The 22,074-nt window shown below is 35.6% G+C and overlaps 1 protein-coding gene across 1 annotated transcript in view; it reads left to right on the forward strand.

Moving 5' to 3' along the window:
* Positions 1 to 21,818, forward strand: part of SH3YL1 (SH3 and SYLF domain containing 1) — a 65,043-nt gene extending 43,225 nt beyond the window's left edge. The window contains exons 7-10 of the mRNA XM_045286804.1: positions 1,049 to 1,217; positions 1,916 to 1,994; positions 7,321 to 7,377; positions 20,896 to 21,818. Of these exons, the coding sequence (XP_045142739.1) occupies positions 1,049 to 1,217; positions 1,916 to 1,994; positions 7,321 to 7,377; positions 20,896 to 21,086 (496 nt within the window). The 3' untranslated portion in view covers positions 21,087 to 21,818. The remainder of the gene's footprint in view (positions 1 to 1,048; positions 1,218 to 1,915; positions 1,995 to 7,320; positions 7,378 to 20,895) is intronic.
* Positions 21,819 to 22,074: the final 256 nt, after the last annotated feature.

A 22,074-nucleotide genomic window follows, 5' to 3' on the forward strand; every position in this document is an offset into this window, starting at 1 on the left:
AGAGAAAGAAAATAAAGTGATCCTAACTATTTCCAGAACCTGGAAGAAATTCCATGAATTTCCAGACTAGTAGCACTGACATAACTGGTGGCTGACACATGCATCACCACTAGAGAGAACTTCATTATATTTTAACATATATTGTACTCAAGAATTTGATGGCATTGAATATTACTAAATAGTAGGAAGAATAAAGAAAAAGGAATGTTTCTTGATTTCTTCATTTCATAAAATCAAGAGATATATTTTTACTGTTGGTTTTATTAATGTGAGAAACACGTAAATTGTACATAAATAAATACTTTGTCTATAAGAGCTCACAACATAGGGAACCCATGACAGATAAACCCCTCAGGACCAATAATGAGAGTAGCGATACCCGGAGAAGAGGAAGGTGGGGTAAGAAGGGGGAACCAATCACAATGATCTACATATAACCCCCTCCCTGGTGGACGGACAACAGAAAAGTGGGTGAAGGGAGACAGCCGTCAGTGTAAAACATGGAAAAAAAATGATAAATTATCAAGGTTTCATGAGGAAGGAAAGGGAAGTGAGCTGATACCAAGGACTCAAGTAGAAAGAAAATGTTTTGAAAATGATGATGGCAATATATGTACAAATGTGCTTGACACAATGGATCAATGTATGGATTGTGATAAGAGTTATAAGAGCCCTCAATAAAGTGATTAAAAATACTTTCTCTATAAATGCTCATATAAATATACATTTAAGCACAAACATCTTTTTAGATTTTTAATTTTAAAATTTGTACACACAATATTGCTACCATTTCATATTTTCTACATAGTATATAAATGTTCATTGATAGAAGTGAATGTGCCATGTATATTAATAGAGAAAATGTATATAAAACTTTTTATGGTGATTGCCTCAAGAATTAGATTTGGAGAGGTAGAATTAGGGTCAACTATGGAATATGAGCTACAGATAATGGTTAAAGAATGGTACATGTTAAATATGTTTGTATACATATATTATTGAAGAGTTGTCTATTAAAGAAATGTCCTCTATTCAATATTTTTATTAGATTTTATTGTCAAGATATTCGAGCTTATGACATTTTATTTGGAGATATACCACGGCCAGCTCAAGCAGAAGATCTTTATCAAATTCTGGATTCCTTTACTGAAAAGTATGAGAATGAAGAACAACGAATTAATACAAGAAAAGCAGAAAGAGAACAGAGAAAGGCTGCTGTAATGTTTGCTTTTTGTGTTTCTCTAAATTGTCAGAGGAAATTTCTTTATGCAGAATGAGTCTGTTTCTTGATATCAAATTCCTAATAATATCGTCTCTTGATTTTACTTATATTATTTTCTTATGGAAATACCATAAAAGCTTGAGATTTTATCTATTAAAAAGCTTACGGAAAAAGATGATTTTCCCCATAATTAAATCCCTCAAACTATAATATTTTGTAATATTTTATAATGATAATCTCAATAATAGTTACTAATTCTGAACCCTTCCTGTGTGTAAAGTTCTAAGTACACAAGATTTGTGTGCATTATTCTTCTACTTCCCCAACATCCTTTCAAGTTTCCTTGAGTCCTGTTGTACCCAATGAAAACTAAAGTATAAGGTCTTAACATGTATCCCTGCCTCTCCCAGGTAATTACTAAACTAATCATCATTTGACTTGAAATTCCCTTCAATCTAGCATAGACTTTTAGAAGCCCCTGAGTAAGGTCAGCTTCCAGTTATGAGAAGAACACAGCTCTTAAGTCTGCATCCTGTCCTCTAACTCAATTTTAAAAGTGCCTTCCAACTTGATTAATAAATACATAGGAAAACAATTGTGCCATATAATCATTAAAAGAAAATAATACTTTATATGCTCCTAAGCAAAAACAAGTTTTAAAATTACATGAAATCATATTTTTGTTCCTTCCAGGCTAAGGAAATCCCTCCAAAACCATTGTCAAGGCCACAGCCGTCATCAACACAAGTTCAGCTGAATTCTGGTTCTAAAAGTAAATATTTTTATTCTAATTTCAATGAGTATAATTAAGTAAATATAGAATATTATTGATAGAAAATCAACTTGTTAAATTTCAAAGTCATATAGAACATCAAATGAATACTTAAGAGGCAAAAATAGATATTTGACTTCTCTTAAGAATGTAAGAAAATCTCCCATTGTAGCCATAACTTATGAAATGCCTTTTCTCATTCATAAGACGCTACAGTTAATTGAAATTACTTGGTATATCTGTCTTATCTTTCTACCATCTTTGTAACTCCCACCAAATGACTGGGTTGGATCATTCAGATAACATATAGAGGATTTTATTGGGATAGTTCAGTTTTACCATTCCACTGGGTATAGGCGTAAGCCATCTCAGAATGTTGTACAGAAGGATCACACAACCTTCAAGAAAGAAGACCCAACATGTACGAGATCCCTGAAGGAAGTAATGAAGACAACAGAAATGCCATGGATATAGCACCGAGACCAGGAGATAGAGCAAATAAGAAGCACCAAGACCATGCAACCATGAGGTGGTAGAGTGGCTGGCTTGTGGAGTGCCCTTTGCACATTCATCAGTGCTAAAGAGCTTTGTAACATTTGAGCAGAGAAGAGGCCAAAAAAGTCCTCTGGCTGAAAGACAAGGACCAAAGAGAAACATAGCTTCTGGCAAGGCTGAAGAGGCATTGCTGTAGACAAAAGGATGTATCTTCCATCTTTTTTGATCATATCTTGTTACAACCTGTAAACCTTAATAAACCCCTATAATCATGAGTGTTATTTGTGAGTTTTATGTGACCATTGCAGTGGATTATTGAACCTACAGAGAAATAGAGAGAGACCATTGATGTCAGAAAAGGATTCCCCTTCTCCCTACTGAGGCCAGAGATGATCAGACCTGCTTCCCCTCACCATTTCCTTAGATGCCTTTTCAATGACAAAAGATTTATCTTTATATAGTTATGATATATCTTACTTGTCATTTCTTTCAAATAGTTTTATTCTGCTAACTTAAGATGAGAACATAATAAACATATTTTTACTAATCCCCCAAAGATTTACTTTTCTGAATACCAGCTTTTTTGTTCATTGTTGAGAGCTTGGGATTTCATGGACAGATTTTTTTCCCCTTAAATAAACTAAATTTATAAAGAGTCAGTTCTTGACCTGAACTCTCTTCCTATCATTCATTTCCATGAGAATCACTTTTAGAATTATGCTTTTCACATTTTAAAGATTAACAACAAGTAAACAATAAGTAGGTGATCTTTTGTATAATAGCAGACTGTTAAAGAGGAGACACTATGCTATGGCTTTGGGAAGGACAAAGATGTATTACAACCTGCCTTTAATGAGATTTCAGTCTAGTAAGAGAGAAATTACATGTGGTAAATTAGCTGCAATAATGGAAAGAAGGGCATGGTAAGTTTTATAAGAAAAGTAGTAAAAATATTACAGGGTTTCTAACATCCAACTGTTGATGACTCCCAAACTGGAGAAAGTGAAGGACTGATAGACTACATGAATCATAGATTCCACCAGCCTAAGACCAGAAGAGCAGGAGGGTACCTGGGAACTACAACCCACTGTTCTGATCTAGATTACAATAGAAAGTTCTGGATAAAGTGGGAGAAAAAATATAGAACACAATCATAAAAATACATAGGACTTACTGATTGAGAGATACTGCTGGAACCCTCCAGACTGTGGCCCTTAGACACCCTTCCAACGTAGAATGAAACCTATTGTGGAAGAAGACGTTTTAGCCAGACAATGTCCAGCCCTATGAAGTGAACAATAACACCCCTCAGGCGAGTGCCTCTCAGAACAATCAACAGTCTAAGACCAAAAGGGCAGTATTTGCCTGAAAACAAAAAGCAGAAGAGGGCAGGAAAAGTAGGTGAGTGGAAACAGAAATTCCAGGAAAGAAGTGGGAAGAATGCTATTACACTGAGGGCATTGCAACCAGTGTCACAAAACAAAATGCTTCGGAGGTGTTGAACAAGAAACTATGCTCTGTAAGCATTCACCCAAATCACAATCAAATATTCAAAAAAATAATACTAAAGTGATTTTGAGGGCAGGAACATTTTTCTCTCTTCATGAAAGTTTTCCTCATCATCCTTCTTCATGATTTTATATCGGTTTTTTCCAATGCTCCTGTCCAGGTCGCTCTTAATAGTCACATATTTGGGAAATCTGTGGACTACTTCTGTTCTGCACAGAGTTTTCATGAATCAAGATTGTCTCAAAGGCAGCTAACAACTACAACAAAAATACATGAACTAATTTTAAAACGTCATATATATTAAGAGGTGTATTTTATAAAAATTCTTGCTTTCTGTGCTTAGTAAGTTACTAAGTATACAGTGTATTTAAGATGGTTTATTATGTATTGATAAAATCTAAAATGGTAATTTAATTGCGAAAAAATTTTTAATAGATATGTGCCTACTTAAAATGCAAAAGCTAAATTTATATACAAAGATTACAGCAAACTATTACCTATAAAAATGTAATTTTAAAAATGTAATATTAATATAATATTTGAGCATCTTTGGGGGCAAGAGGAATGCAAGTATGATTTTCAGGTTAAAAATGAATGTTATATAATTTTATATTAGTTAAAAAGGGATTTTTGATATTATTTCATGAATGTCAGGTTTCAGATTAGTAGAGTGGATCGATGGAGCCTTATTGGCATGCTAATGTACTATGCTGCGAGCCACAGGTTCTGCAGTCTGAAACCATGAGACACTCCACAGGAGAAAGAGAGGGCTTTGTGCTGCCACAAAGTGTCTCAGAAACTCGCAGTGCAGTTCTACCCTGTCTGATAGGGTCGCTATGAGTTGAAATTAACTCATGCCAGTGAGAAAGGATATAGATTATTTTAGAGAGATTTGGTACTTAACTTAAGTAATTAATATTTGAAATAGGTTAATACGTATATCCCTTAATACTATTCAAATTCTTATTAAAGTTATATCCAAAAGAAAACTTCCCATTGAGTCTGTTCTGACTTCTGGCAGAGACCTGTGCCCCAAAGCTTTTCAATGGCTTTGCCTTTTGACCAGGCCTTTCTTTCCAGGTGCCTCTGGATAGATTCACACTGGCTAAGCTTACCCTTTAACCTTTACTCTGGTCTTCCAGAAGAAAGGAACTCCTCAGCATTTCTTAACTTGAAAGAAGGAAAGAAAACATTCAAGTCTTGAGTTGTGATATTGAAACATTCTATAGGCAGAATATTCAATGATGTAAGAAACCTCAAAAGATGGAGAGAATATATAGTGAAAATACCAAAAAGAACTAGTCGATATTTGACCCTTTCTAGAGGTAGCACATGAGCAAGAATCAATGGTGCTGAAGGAAGAAGTTCAAACTGCACTGAAAGCATTAGTCCAAATCAAGGCTCTAGAAGTGATGGAACAACAATTGAAATGTTTCAACAAGCTAATGAAGCACTAGAAGTACTTACTCTCTATACCAAGGAATTTGGAAGACAGCTACTTGGCCAACTGACTGGAAGAGATCTGTATTTATACCCTCCCCAAAGAAAGATGATCCAACAGAATGTGAAAATTATAGAACAATATCATTGATATCACATGCAAGTAAAATTTTGCAGAAGATCACCCAACAACGATTACAGCAGTTCATTGAGAGGGACCTGCCAGAGGTTCAGACTGGATTCAAAAGAGGAAGCAGAACGAGGAATGTTGCTGAGGACACTGCTGACATTAGATAGATCTTGGCTGAAAGTAGAGAATACCAGAAAGATGTTTACTTGGGTTTTATTGACTGTGCAAAAGCAATCAATTGCATGGATCATAAACAAACCATGAGTAACCTTGAGAAGAATAGGAATTCCAGAACACTTCATTTTGCTTACATAGAAACTTTTCATGAAGCCAGGGGAAGTTGTGAAATTGAACAAGGAAATACTGCCTGGTTTAAAATCAGGAAAGGTGTGTGTTGTGGTTGTATCCTCTCACCACACTTATTCAATCTGCATGCTGAGTAAACCATCAGAGAAGCTGCATTATATGAAGAACTTGGTACCAGGATTGGAAGAAGGTATATTAACAATCTTGTTTGCTCAAAGTGAGGAGGAATTGAAGCACTTGCTGCTGAAGATCGAGGATTACAGCCTTCCATATGGATTTGAGCTCGATGTGATGAAGACCCAAATCCTCACAACTGGACCAATAGGTAACATCATGTTAAAGGGAGAATGAATTGAATTTGCCGAGGATTTGATTTTGCTCAGCTCCTCAATCAGTGTTCCTGGAAGCCGCAGTCAAGAGCTCAAACAATGCTTTGCATTACTTAAATCTGCTTCACAGCACCTCTTTAAAACATTGCAAAGCAAGGAATTTACTTTGATGACTGAGGTGCACCTGACTCACACCACGATATTTTCAACTGCCTTCTATGCATGTGAAAGTTCCATATTGAATAAAGAAGACTCACGGATAATTGATGCTTTTGAATTATGATTCTGGAAAACATTAATGGACTACCCAATGTACCAACCGATCTGTCTTGGAAGAAGTACAGTGAGACTGTCCCTTAGAGACAAGGATGGTAAGATTTTATATCATGCATTTGGCCATGTTTTTAGGAGAGACCAGTCCCTGAAGGGAGACATCATGCTTGGTAATGTAGAGGGGCAGTGAAAAAGAGGAAGGCTCTCGATGAGATGGCTGACAGAGTTGCTACAACAGTGGGCTCAAACAGGAAACATTTGTGAAGAGGGCGTGGGACCTGGCAGTGTTTTGTTTTGTTGTACACAGGTCTCTGTGGATCAGGACTAATAGCAACAACTCTTTGCTTGGTAGCTCTATGGTCTACCATTTGCATTATTTAGGAATGACTTTACAATTGAATTTGTGAAGTTGAAAAATTATATTAATTTTAAGCAAAACTGTTTAGAAAACCATTGACTTAAAATTTGTGTTTTTTCTTTTAAAATAAGGTCATTAATAATTTTTTTTAATGGATGTTTCTGTGTTTTCCATACATGTGTCCTTAAAAGTCCTTGAATTATAGGTTGCATTTTTGTGTGTATATATATATATATATATATATATATATATTCTTTATATTTGTCATCTGCCCTATACTTAGTGTATTTTCTGGGTTTATTAAGGCATACTTCTATATTTAAAGCATGATCAAGCAATTCTATTGCTCTCAAATTGAGTGATTTAAACTATTTTTTAACAAGTGCATGACTTAGTGTCTTTGTGTCTATTATATACTCTGTGCTCAAAAGTTTTATTTATTCCAAAAAGAAAAAAGTTTTATTTATTCCCACTTTCTTTTTGCAGGTGACAGAAATGAATATAGGCTCTATCCTGAACTTTCCAGCTATCATGAAGGTGTCGGTAAATAAAAATTTTATATTTTTACAATGCTTTATATCTTTCTTAAAAGCATAAACCTTCTGATTATTCTGATAGTTTGTGAAAATCAGTAGAAAAGTATATTGAATAACTCTTTGATTTGTAGGACATGTGAAGTATTTTGAACTGTACTTCATAGGGGAAAAGCAAAACATCATGCTTTTGTTCTCTTACTAGCTTTTTATTTGAGATAGATGAGAATGATTATGGAAATTTAAGGGGTACAATTAGATGCATAAGGAACACTTGAGCCTAGCAGAGCTCAGAGACTAAATGGTGCTTATTCTTGGGGAGCAAGAATGCTAACAGTTGGCTGATACTCACATGATGTTTAAGAAATTACTTGCAAAGAAGCTTTTGAAAATCTAAAGGAAATAGAATGCCAAAATTTTTCATTTTAAATTATGACTTCATTATTACTGTACTTTTCTGGATTTTAGCCCCTTGAATTTTATGATTTTTATGGAATTATGTCTGTAATTTTTCATATTTAAATGTTTTGCTTGGAGCTGCTTCATAAAACTTCTTAAGCTTTCCTATAATAATGCTATTACTTTCAAAATATCTTATTCCAATATTCTTTAGAAAATGATATTGGAAAGGATTTAGGTATTTTTTTGAAATTTGTGTAGGACAAAAACTGCAGAGAGGTTTAAAAAACAGAAGTTTGTCATTTTTTTACACAAATATCATTGTTATTGTTGTTAAACTGCAGAGAGGTTTAAAAAACAGAAGTATGGTATTTTTTCACAGTTGCCATTGTTGTTGTTGTTGCTGTAATGTGCTGTGCAGTCAGTTCCGACCCATAGTGGTCCTATGCACAAATAACAACTAAGCACCGCCTTGTCCTGTGCCATTCTCACAATTGTTCTTGTATCTGAGCCCCTGGGTAGAACCACGATTGCAATCCATCACATTAAGAGCCTTCCTCTTTTTCACTGCTCCTCTACATTACCAAGCATAATATCTTGCCCCAGGAACTAATATCTCCTAATCACATGTCTAAATTATGTAATGCAAAGTTTCACCATCCTTGCCTCTAAGGATCATTCTCACTATACTTCTTTCAAGACAGATATGTTACAACTTTTGGCAGTCTATGGTGCTTTCAATATTATTTCTCATCACCACAATTCTTTCTTATTCAATGTCCAACTTTCACATGCACAGGAGGCAATTGAAAAGGCTTGTGTCATGAGCACCTTAGTCCTCACAGTAACATCCTTTCTTTTCAACACTTTAAAGAGGTTTTAAAAAACCGACTTAACCTTGTGCGAAGCACCATTTGATCTCTTGACTGCTGCTTCCATGAACATGGATTGTGGATTCAAGCAAGATGAAATCTTTGATAACTTCAATATTTTCCCATTTATCATGATGTTATATATTTGTGCAGATGTGAGGATTTGGGTTCCATTGAATTTTAATCCATACTGAAGGTTGCAATCCTTCAGCATTGCAATTTTCAGCAAACAAGGTTGTGTCATCTGCATATAGCAGATTGTTCATATGCCTTCCTCTAATCCTGATACCGAGTTCTTCTTTACATAATCCAGCTTCTCCGATTATTTGCTCAGCCTACAGATTGAATAAATGTGGTGAGAGGATACAGCCACAACACACACACATTTCCTGATTTTGAACCATGCAGTATTCTCTTGTTCAATTTCACAACTTCCCCTAGCTCCATAAAAAGTTTCCACATGAGCAAAATGAAGTGTTCTGGAATTCCCACTATTCTTAGGCTACTCATAGTTTGTTATGATCCATGCAATTGAATGCTTTTGCACATTCAGTAAAGCATAATTAAACATCTTTCTGGTGTTCTCTACTTTCAGCCACGGTCTACCTGAAATCAGCAATGTTTTCAGCAAGATCCCTTGTTCTTCATCCTCCTCTGAATCCAGTCTGAACCTTGCCAACTCCTTCTCAATGTTCTGCTGCAAGTTTTTTTTTACAATCTTTGGCAAAATCTTACTTGGATGTGATATCAATTCTGTTGGGTCACCTTTTAGGGGTGAAAGGGTACTGGTATCGATTTCTTCCAGTCAGTTGGCTAAGTAGCTTGTCTTCCAAATTTCCTGGAATAGACAGTGAGTTTTTTCCAGTGCTTCATTAACTTGTTGAAACATTTCCATTGGAATTCTGTCAATTCCAGGATCCTTGTTCTGGGCTAATACTTTCAGTGCAGCTTGAACATCTTCCTTCAGCACCACTGGTTCATGCTCTTTGCTGCCTCCTTAAATGGTAGATATCAACTTGTTATTTTTGGTACAGTGACTGTATATTTCTCCACCTTCCTTTGATGTTTTTTACATCATTCAGTATTTTGCCCATAGAATCTTTCAGTCTTGAAATCAAGGCTTAATTTTCTCATGAGTTATTTCAGTTTAAGTTATTCAAAATGTGTTTTTTTGTTGTTGTCTAATTCAAATTCTTTGCATATTTCATTATAATATTTTACTTTATGTTTTTGAACTGCTCTTTAAAGGTTTCTATTCTACTCTCTTAACTTTAGCATTTCTTCTATTTGCCTTAGTTCTTGTATGATTAAGAGCAAGTTTAAGAGTTTCTTCTGACTCCAACTTTGAAACTTTCTCTCTTACCGTCTTTTTAGTGCCCCTTTTGCTTTCTTCATGTAAGATGTTCTTGATGTCATCTCAGCCCATCAGGTTTTTACCACTGGTGTTTAATGTATCAAATCTGTTCTTGAGGTATTCTTGAAATATTCAAGTAGAATATTCTCAAGGTTATATTTTGACTTCAGTTAACCCTTTTTTCATTTTCTACAACTTAAGCTTAAAACTTACTATGAGCAATTGATGGTCTGTTCCATTGTCAGTCCTTACCATTTTTTTTAGCTTCTGATACTGAGTTTCTCCATCATCTTTCCCCACAGATATAGAAAATTTGATTTCTGTGTATTGTATCTGGAGAAGCCCAAATGTATAGGAACCTTTTGTTTTGGAAGACAAAGTACGTGCTATGAAGAAGTCATTGGTCTTATGAAATTCTATTATGCAATCTCCAACTTTGCTTTATCGTCAAGACCATATTTTCCAACTATTGTTCCTTACTCTATGTTTCCAAATTTTGCATTCCAAGTGCCAATATTTATCAATACAACTTGACTGCATTTTTGATCAATTTTGACTGAAGATGTCGGTAGAATCTTTCAGTTTCTGCTCCACTAGTATTAATGCTTGGTGCCGAAATTTGTATAGCTATATTGATTTTATTTCTTTGAAGGTGGGTAGATATAATTCTGTCACAGACAGCAGTGTACTTTAAGTGAGCTCTTGAAATGTTCTTTTTGATGATGAATGCAATACCATTCCTCTTGAATCTGTCATTCCTGGCAGAGTAAGCCATGTGATTTACTCATTCAAAATGGTCAATACCAGTCCATCTCATATCCCCAGTGCCTAGAATATCTATGTATATGTATTCCATTTCATTTTGAATGAACTCCAAATTCCCTACATACATCTTTCATACATTCCACGTTCCGGTTATTAATTGATATTTACAGTTGTTTTATCTCAGTTTGAGTTGTGCCCAATCAGCAAATGAAGATCCCGAGGGCTTTGCTCCCACAAGCTTTACTCCATTCATGTTTGATGGTTGGCCCTTTAAGAAGGCAGCTGTTCCTCAGTCATATTTTGAGTGCCCTCCAACTTGAGTGCCTCATCTTGTGGCACTATTTCAGATAACAGTCTTCTTGTATTCATGAGGTTTGCAGTAATTAACAATGTGTGGATGCTGCTCATAGCATTTCCAATAGCTCACTTCTCTGAGGTGGACAGCCTATTCCTTCTTTGTAGTTAGTTCGTAGTCTGTAAGCTCTGCTGATACTTGTTCATGTTGGGTGATCCTACTGGTTTTGAAATACCGAGACATAGCTTCCAGCATCACAGCAACACAGAAATCACCACAGTATGATAAGCTGACAGACAAGTTGTCATGTCATTCCAGTGTGCATGTCATTATGCCACTGGCATTGCAAAGTTGTACATTACTGAATTAAAACACACGTTGAAGAAGAATTAACCTTTGAATACAAATAAAACATCAAGGTAATCACCAAATACACAGACATCAAGTAGATTCTGACTCATCGTGACCTTGTGCAGGGTCTCCACGACTGCCCCTCTTTACATGAGCACGCAGATGTTTATCTTTCTCCTTTGAAATGCCTGGTACATTAGAACCATTAGGCAACCCAATGCCTCACCCACAAAACTCAGAACTCACTGCTATGTACTTAATTCAGAATCATAAAAATCCTAATCCAATGAACCTACTTCTGGCAGGTTTTCCCCTCACCATACTTTTCCAATGGATCTGAGAAGTCCAAAGGATAGAATGTGGTTTCAAATTTAGTATGATGGTCTGTCTAACTTAATTATCTAGTGTTGCAATCACAAAAATACCACAAGTAGATATCTTCAATGAGCAAACATTTTTTAGCTTGCAGTTTACAAATCTGAATTCAAGCAACAGCTTTAGGGGCAGGCTCCCTCTGTCACCTCTCAAGGAGAATCTTTGTCTCCTTTCAGCAAATATGGACTCAGTGTTCCTGGCAGATCTCCATTTTCTTGGCATCATTTTTCCCTTGGGTCGAGAGGGTTCTCAGCGCAAGAACTATGGGTCCAAAGGACACTCTTGGGTCCCACCTCTTCTTTCTCAGTGGTAGCTGGGTCCCTTCTCTCTTCTTCCTTCCCTCACTTTCATTGCATGTAAAATTGAATATGTGATTCATTCAAGGTTGTGTCTAGTAAGGCATCTCTCAAGTGAATTTGTAGGGTTAGTAGCATGAGTCAGAATGTGATTTAATTCATACTCTCCTGTAAGGCTGTGGTACAAAATATAACCCAATCTAGTCATGCCTCATTAATGACTAGGTTGGGTTATATTTTGTGAATTGTTATTTAATGTAATTATCCTCAATTCCATTATATGTGATGTAAATTCCTACCCAGAATGGAGGATTATTATATCAGATAACATTTGGAGGAGTACCACACAATACTGGGAATTAGAGTGTAACCAAGTTGACATATGTTTTGCAAGAGGACACAATTCATCCTAGGACAAGCTTCAGCAGTGGAGCAAAGCTTTTGCTTATGATCTTCAGCAACTGAAATTTCTTGAACAATTCTAAGGTTTTATTTATTTATTAAATTTTTTATTCTCTGTGGGTTGAAAGTTTGAATTTATGGTACATGTCTTTTAGGAGTAATAATAACTGGTATAAATGTTCTATCAAAGTAGCTTAGACACTAATATAAAAACTTTTATATGAGTCAGGTTTTTTGTTTTGTTTTGTTTTTTCAGTTTGATAGAACAGAACTTACTCAACAGCAGAAAGAGTTTTATTTTGTTTGCTTTTATGTAATAGTGTCCTTGGGCTGCTAACTGAAAGGGTAGAAGTTCAAGTCTCCCCAGAGCTCTTTGGATCACTAGGTAGTGATCTAATTCTAAAAAATCAGCCATTAGAAATATTATGGACCGTAGTTCTACTCTGCCATAAGTTGAAATTGACTTGAAGGTAATTGGTCTGGTCCTGGTCCTGGAAATCAAAGAGATTCTTATAGCTGACAGGGCGGATAGACTTTCTGAACTGGTTGGAGAGGAGTGCAGAGAAAAAAGACGATGGACCTACAGCAGAATAAAGGTGATGCATTCCTAAAATAACTGTATTGGAATAGGAAATTGGGAACTTGACTTCCCTTTTCTGACGTTGTGTCTCTTTAAAGTTTGTTCCTGTATCCTAAAGTTAAACTCAAACTCACTGCTATCTAGTGGGAGTGAGTCATAGCCACCAGACAGAACTGAGAAAACCTGCAACTGTGGGTCTGCAAGACTGTAACTCTGTCAGAGTAGAACGACTCACCTTTCTCCTGTGGTTTCAAACTGCTGACCTTGTGGTTAGCAGCCAAACCCACTATGCTATCAGTGCTCCTAAAACTTGTAGTCTTGATGCCTAATAGATGTTAGAAATATCCCATAAGCAACACCAAGAGAAAACAATTCATGGTAAATAGCAAAAGGCAAAACTGTTTTCTGTAGTCAAAGACTTAGATTTAAATCACAATCCTTATATTTAAGAGCTTCATCCTCTGAGGATAATAACATTTACTAGTGTTTGCTTAGTGTGTTTTTATTTTGTTAGCTGCCATGGAGTCAACCCAACTCCCGTTGACCCATACACAACAGAAAGAAAACTCTACTCAGTCCCGTGCCGTTTCCATGATGCCTTGTGGATTGGATGTTTGGGATCCTTAAGATTTTCACTTTCAGAAGCAAATTGACAAGACTTTCTTCTTGGTTAGTGTTCATCTGGAAACTCCACTGAAACTTAGTCAGCATGATAGCAATACACAAACCTCCACTGAGACACACGAGATACATTGAGGCTAAAATGAGTCAAAGTAGCAAAATACTTAGTAGATTCCAGGTTAATGCTATTAATTATTGGATTCCTTTCTCCATACACATATGATTTTTGAAGGGGTAGGTGATGAATAGGGAAGTTTTAAAATCTATTTTAAAACTAAAACCTACTTTTTAAGTACTCTGAAACAGTAAAACTCTACAAAGACTTCTCTACATGCTAACAGAGTATCCTTGCTAGAGAAAAGTCTCAGTGTATTTGGGATTGACTCATATTTAACTTGAAAACTTACTTAGGCAGGCCATTCAGTCTCCCCATTGTGCTAACGTTTAAACTTGTTACACGCCCACAGAGACAATCTACAACTGTACACATGGGCTGTCAGCCATAATGATAATCCTCCGAACAGCATGTCATTTCCTCCCCCTGATGGTTTTAGTTTTGTACCATTTGTTAGGTCCATCTGAACATTACTTGGACCTCTCAGTGAGATAAGCCTTAGATAGTCTGACTTGATGCTCCCTCTGCAAGCCCTTGAAGGGACATTTTCCATAATTCAGTCTGTGCTTTCAGCATACCAACAGTCATTCCCGACCTATGACCCACATTGAAATTTTCTATCACGGGGTTTTTCAACCTTGGCATTATTGACATTTTGGACTGGATAAGCCTTTACTGTGGGCTCCAGACCTATATATTGTAGGATATTGAGTAGTACCCTTTTCCCCAATTGTGATAACAATGTCTTGATGGTTGGGTGAAACTGCCCTCCAGAAACAGAAGTCCACAGGGATTGTGGCATTATCATGAATTCTCACACACCCACAGGAACATGGTTCCCAAACCCGTAGACTTCCTCTCTCTGCAGAAGTGGCCTGGCAGCCCACGGCCTGGGGAAACTGGCGCAGCCAGACTGAGTAACTCCTGTTCCTGTCCCTGTGGTGCTTAACAAAACCCAAGGCTGCCTTCTTAGTCAGGGTTGCTTTCCTGAAGCAGAGCTTCTAAGGCAGAGCTGTTTCCCCTGAAATATATCTAGGGCTGGATGTGTTAGCTGCAGTTGGCTTACATGATGCAGACCCCACTGGGAAAGTGAATTAGCTTCCTTGAGTAAATGAAAGTTAAACAATGATGCTCCGCTTGGACCTCACTGTGCTAAATTATGAGCCTTAGGGCAGCTGCCAATCACTAAATGTTGATTGTAATCTAACTCTGTTTCCTATTAAGTATAGCCCTGATTTGGTTAAATAACCCGTATTTGAATTATACTAGAATATTATATTGAAAATGTCCAAATGTGTTTTTTTTAATCCTTCAAATTTATTTTAAGCACAGGTAGATAAAATTTAAAGGCATATATCACTCAGATGGGAAAAATCTCTAAGATCAGACTTGCTTTCTGGTAATTAGGCAGTCTTTCCTCATGATATATCTTGCTCTCAGTCAAATTTTTTTTATTTTAATGCAATTTTTATTGAGGTATAGGTAAACTGCACCTTTCAAAAATTCATTGTCAGTGAATTGGAACTTTATTAAATTTTTAACATACGAGGAAAGGGATAAATACCTAATAATATAGTATGACAATGCTTGGCTTGTGGACTTTGTTTGAGAACATACTTATACTCTAAGAGTGTCTGTCTTCATGTAGGTTATTGTTTGTTGTCATGGAGTCAACCCATGGCAATTCCATGTCTGTATGTGACAAAGAAAAATAAACTGTGCTAAATAGGGTTTCAATGACTGTGATATTTCATACAAAGACTGCCATGTCTTCCTTTCAGGAAAAGTGCCTTTTCTGGATTTCAGCCATGCACTAAGCTTCTGGCACTGCCTAGGTACTAGTGGCATAAGCAAAACCACCAGCCCACTGCCATTCAGTCAATTCTGACTCGGAGAGAGTCTATATAGGTTTACCAAGGCTTTGTAAATCTTGACAGGTGCAGACAGCTGCATCTCTCTCTTGCACAGTGACTTTTGAGTTTGGACCACCAACTTTGCAGTTAGTCTAATGCTTATGTGACAGTTTCGTCCTTATGTGACAGGACACTACGTCATAAGCTCAAAATTAGGATATATATATTACCCCATACATTTTTTCAAAACCTCAACCTCAAGTAATTATACCCTATCAGGACAGGGGAAGAATGCCATATGTTGACCTCCTGAAACACAATAACCAAGTTACTCTTTGTTGCCCTTATACCCAAATGTTCCCCATTGTTGCTTTTTTCCACATTTCACTTGGAATCTACAATTTAGAAGAAATTAAAAAATCACATACCTTGGTAAGCATTAGTATGTCAAATGAGGCTTATATGACATCTTCTGTCTCTCTCTTCTTTAGTTCATAATATCTTTGTTCTTCTAATAAGGGATATATAAAACCAGTGTGGATTAATTTGGTTCCCAAAGATCATCAGCATCACATATTCATAATTACCTATATAGTCTGAATAACTCTGTGATCCAAAATGATATATTAATTCTCCTTGAAAAATTGCCTAACAAATACAAACTGCTCTGATAAATCTAAGTTCAATCTCTTGGACTCAATTTAATATTTGTGTGGTCTTGAGGCTGCTTGAGTATTATTAAATATCAATTGAAAGTACCTGGAGATAAACAACTTAGTTTCAAAGCACTGATACTTTTACCAGTTCCCTGACCTTGGATAAATTACTCAGCATCTCTAAATGTCAGTTTCATATGCTTTAAGATGGGGATAAAAATAATAGTTCTCTGTAGCTAAAACTGTTTGCCTCATTTTAAAGAGTCTAAGTGACATAAGTATAGAACATAAGAAGTACTTATTAGCAATGCCTTTTTGAGTGAAGAGTAGCTGCTATTATATACACAGTGATAAGTCAAAAAGTATTGCTACAAATAATAGAAAAATATTAAACTAAATGTTTAAAAAAGGTTTAAACCTTTATTAAACCATAGCAAAATATGTAGCAATTATTTCTCAATATACCCTCTATCTAGATGTATACATTTTAGAAGGCAGTTTTTCCATCTCCCAACCTTTCCTCTATCACCATTTATCTGTCAGTTTAGCACAATTGAGTTATAGACAATTAATTCAGCCTTGCTATCCATAATTCTTCATGTACTCTAATTCTGGCCTCTGTCCACCTGTGGCTCTAGTCTCCTTTTGGAGGGCATTCTGCACTACACTACTGGACAGGATTAACATACTCTCATTGCATCGAGTCCATAGTGACTCATTGCCACCCCATAGGACAGAGTGGAACAGTTACATTGTTTCCAAGACTGTAACTGTTTTTGTGAGTAGAAAGTCTCTTCTTTTCCCTGCATTGCAGCTATTGATTTTGAACTACAAACCCTGCGGATCTCAGCCCAATGCATAACTACTGTACCACCATTGCTCCTAATAGACAGGATTAGAGAGGGCTTACGACATGACTTTAGTAGAGGGTGTGAACTAAGCAATACTCTTTGTTTCCTTGAGGGCATCTTTGACCCTACCTTAGTAGAAGGTGTGACTTAAGACACCATCTCTTGTTTTCCTTGGACTATCCTGGTGTCACCATACAGTTCTAACATTCATCACCTCAAAATTCATACTCCTATTTCCTGACTGAGGTTCGGTAGAAGTAAGAAGACTTGCTGTAACTTAAGGGCATTTTTGGCTTCTGGTTCTGGACCCTGTATTTGGCTCACCTCTGCTGACTTACCTTCAGATCTGAGACTGAACAACAACCACCACTATGTAAACAGGGATCCCGGCTTGTGAGGGAACCCACTCAAGGGATGAGGGAGGAAGAGGGGGTGGAGCATAATAGCATATTGGAAGAGTTAGATATTTGAGACACCTTTATTTCCCAACTCCTTTGGATTAGTCTGCTATTGATTCTTCTAACAGAAATTATTACCCTAACACTGGGGTGGCTTGCATGTTGCTATAATGCTAATGGCTCCGTCATCTGTATTTCCAGTACCAGCAGGATCACCCACAGTGAACAGGTTTCAGCAGAACTTATAGATTTAGTGAAAGACTATTATGAAGGAATAAACTGTCTGCTTCCCAGGAATTAGCCACTGCAAACCTTATGAATGACAGCTGAATAAATACTTCAGATATAGTTTTAGAAGATAAACTCCTCAGGTTGGAAGACACTCAAAATACAACTAGAGAAGTGCTGCCTCCTCAAAGCAGAGTCATCCTGAATGATGTGGATGGAGTCCTTCAAGACTTGCATGTGCTAATGAGGCATGACTGGAAATAAGAAGACACAGCTGAGCCATCCATTAATAAATGAAACATTGAATGCATGAAATATGAATCTAGGAAAATAGGAAATCATCAAAAATGAAATGGAGTTCAGTACCCAGGAATTAGTGCACTGAAATGGACTGGTATTGGCCATTTTGAATCAGGCGGTCATATGGCTTACTGTGCCAAAAATGACAAGTTCAGGAGGAATGGCTTTCATTCATTGTTAAAAAGAACATTTCAAGATAAATCTTGAAGTACAGTGCTATCGCTGATAGGATAATATCTTTTAATATAAAAGATAGTTAATATATTACAATTTATGAACTGAACACTAAAGCTGATGATAAAGAAATTGAAGAATTTTTACCAACTTCTTCAGTCTTAAATCAATTAAACCTGCAATCAAAACCCATTGATAATTAATGGTGCTTGTAATGTAAACTTAGAAACAAAGAGGAGGGGACAGTAGTTAGAACATATGATCTTGGTGATAAAATAGAAGAAGCTGGAGGTCAATTAATAGAATTTTGCAAAACGAATCAGTTCTTATGTGCAAAATTTTCCCAACAATATAAGCGTCAACTATCCACATGGCCTTCTCTAGATGGAGTACACAGGGAGCCCATAGACTTGACCGGCCCAAGTAACCACTGCGCCGCCCGGTGTCTGCCAGGAACTTTCCAGTGTTCTTTTGGTTTGGGGAGCAAACAGGAGTCCGCAGGCTCAAGATGAGGACTGTAGGATGGTTCGGGTAAGATTTCTCAACACTTTCGTAGAAGACAGCCCTTGACACCCTCAGAAGATGCACAGCTGCCTTGTCATGATGGGGGAGGGGAGAAAATTCCCAGGGCAATTTCCTGGCATTTTTCCCCTCCAAGCAGGTTTCCTTTTCTTAAAGCTTCTTGATAATAAGTTCCCGTGGTAATTTTGTATTCTTCAAGAAACTCTATCAAACCTATTTCTTTGCAACCTCTCAAAACAGTCAGGGAGCGTGTGATGGGGACCCAGTGCCCATCTGTAGGCAACTGGACATCCCTTGCAGAGGGTAAGTGGGGTGGAGATGAGTCACTCAGGGTTCAGTGTAGCAGTAATGAAACTCACAACCTTCCTCTAGTTCTTAAACGCTTCCTCCCCCCAACTACCATGACCCCAATTCTACCTTTCATCTTTCTTTTTCATTTATAATTTTGTAGATAGCTGTGTAAGTCTATGGCAACTGAAATAACTATGATTTCCTGGACATTCTTATGTATTCACAGAGAACCTTTATTTTTTTTTCCTAAGGAGACAGTAACAAAGGGGAAGAATTGTGTTAATTGGGTCTTCATTGATAAGTCTTGGTTAATCAAAATTAAACTTTGTATATAAATTCATAACCATCATTATTGCTAAGAGAATAATCATCAGAAGTTTATTTTTCTGTAACATTTTCTGTAACATGAGGTAATATCAGTGAAGCATAGTATGAATATTCTTTTGGATGTATGTGATACTAGTTTGGTTCCATTTAATTTTCATAGCATTTAATTATAACTTTTTTACTGTATTAGTCATTAATTAACTTGAATTGATTATTTCTATACAATATAATAGTTTTTCTTTTTGTTATATTCTTTTAATTTTGTTCCTTAAAATGGGTAGGCTGAAAGTAATATAATATAAATATATACAAATATGAATGATTCTCTACCATAGAGAAAACTAATCATACTATAAATATTCCTTATTTACTTATATTAGTAATTATTAAGATTATTTACTTTAGAAAAAATTAAAACTAGATATCGCATGCTTTTCCAGAAAACTATAGCACTATCTTGAGTAAGCTACAAATTCAGTCTGTGTTAAAGTCGTTTAATTCTAACTAAATTGTTACTATTTTTAATTCCCACTGGAAGTCCAAGGGAAATCCTTTTGCAATTTGTAATTTTGTATGTTCAAATAAGTAATGCTTCTAGAATTTTATTAATTATGTCCTCTGTATTTCTGTACATAGATGGCTATAATAATCCAGCTGCTTAATCCATTTACAAATTAATATGAAACATAAAATATTAAACATTTTGTAGATAGCAACTTAAATGTATCTGTTTCTGGCTTTATATTTTCCATACTGTTCCACAGTTTATATCTTTACTATCTTTTACTCATATTAGTCATTTAATTCTTGAAGTATTTTTTTCCAATACAGTCCCTTTAATTCAATAATGTGATAAAATACTTTCTTTAGCATATGTGAATATGCTTCAAATTGTTCTCATTTGAATTGCATATAGATATTGAGGGAAAAGATCAAATAAATACAGCTCTGAAACCAGGGAGAAAACTATAAATATTAACTATAATAGCAGCAAAATAACATCTTAACTAAAATCCTTAAAACTGTATACTCTCGAGTAAGATGTTAAAATTTAATTTCATATAATATAATCATGAACATAAATAACAGCTTTTCTTCAGTAGCTGTATTTTATGGAAGCCATTATGCTATTACATGAGAAGTATGTAAATATTTAATAAATAAATAAATATGTAAATATCTTGTAGGTTATTAAAAATTCAAATAATTTTAACCAGAAACATTTGTTTAATAAATCTTGTGTATAAAATATTATGCTGTTCTAACTTGTGTAGATGTTGGAAATGTTATTGCCAAACATTTGATCTTTTGAAAGGAGCAAAATGTAAGCTTAATCATTTGAGAAAATGTAAACCTTGAATTGTGATATTGTGTCATTTACTATATCCTTTGTCTTAGCATACCATGCCCTAAATGATTGATATATATTTTATATATACACACTCCCAATATTTACTTTTAAAAATGTGAGTAGTAATTTAAGTACTTCTGATCTCATTTTAGGAATCTCACCACGACCTGTAGAAGTGACAGCACTATATTCTTTTGAAGGACAGCAGCCAGGAGATCTGAGGTTTCAAGCTGGAGACAGGATCACAGTGATTTCAAAAACCGAGTCACACTTTGATTGGTGGGAAGGAAGACTTCGAGGTCAAACTGGCATTTTTCCAGCCAACTATGTAACCATGAATTAGAGTCTATTTTTCCCTATTCTTTGAGAAATACATAATATATCTCTATACTTACAAAAGCAAGTACAGGCATACCTCAAATTATCATGCTTCATAAATACTGTATTATTTTTACAAATTGAAGATTGTGATGATAATGCATAGAATAGTTCAGTCGGCCCAATTTTCCAAAGCATGTGCTCACTCCATGTCTCTGCATCAGAGTTGGGTAATTCTTGAAAAAAAGGGGGGGACCTTTCAAAAATTTGTGGAAAATGGAATTAAAATATAGGAGTTATTCTACAAAATTTTTGAAGCTCCTTCATATAGTAAACATTTTCATAATGCTATTACACACTGACTAGATTACAATCTAGTATAAATATAACTTTTATATGTATAGGGAAACAAGAATTTTTTTTTTGCTTTATTGTAATGTTCACTTTACTGTGGTCATCTGGAACTAAACTCAAAATATCTCCAAAATATGCCTGTCTTAAACAATGAGAATTATAGTTATTAACTAGAATATGAAGCCTTAAAATGTTTCTTTATATATCCAAATATTTTACTTATAGAAATGTATGATTACAAAGAAGTTCAACTATTATGTAATAAAAAAAGATGATATCTATTAACCTTTCTTCTTTATGGGGTTATGTTTTTCCTTAGCCATTTTTCTACCAGTAGAATCACTTACTGTGACAAGGTTCAGATATCTATAAATAAATATTTTTAAAATGCTTGCTAAATCAATATCTTGGTTTTGTTAGTCTTATTTTCATTCTATTATTTTACCCTTTCCTAAACACCAGACTCCTATCTCTAACTACTCACTTGTCATCTATATACATCTATATTGGACCTAGCATCTCAAATGCAACTTGGCACTCTCAAAGCAATAGACTTAAACCAAACTAAAGTCCCACAACCACCAAATTCATAACCTCAGGATAGTAATTGTCTGATGCTTCTACAAATAGGGCCTTTCCACTTTAAGTTCAATGGAGAA

Source organism: Echinops telfairi, unplaced genomic scaffold (assembly GCF_000313985.2).
Source record: "Echinops telfairi isolate 266 unplaced genomic scaffold, ASM31398v2 ScPeMD7_9;HRSCAF=40, whole genome shotgun sequence".
NCBI classification, from domain to species: domain Eukaryota; kingdom Metazoa; phylum Chordata; class Mammalia; order Afrosoricida; family Tenrecidae; genus Echinops; species Echinops telfairi.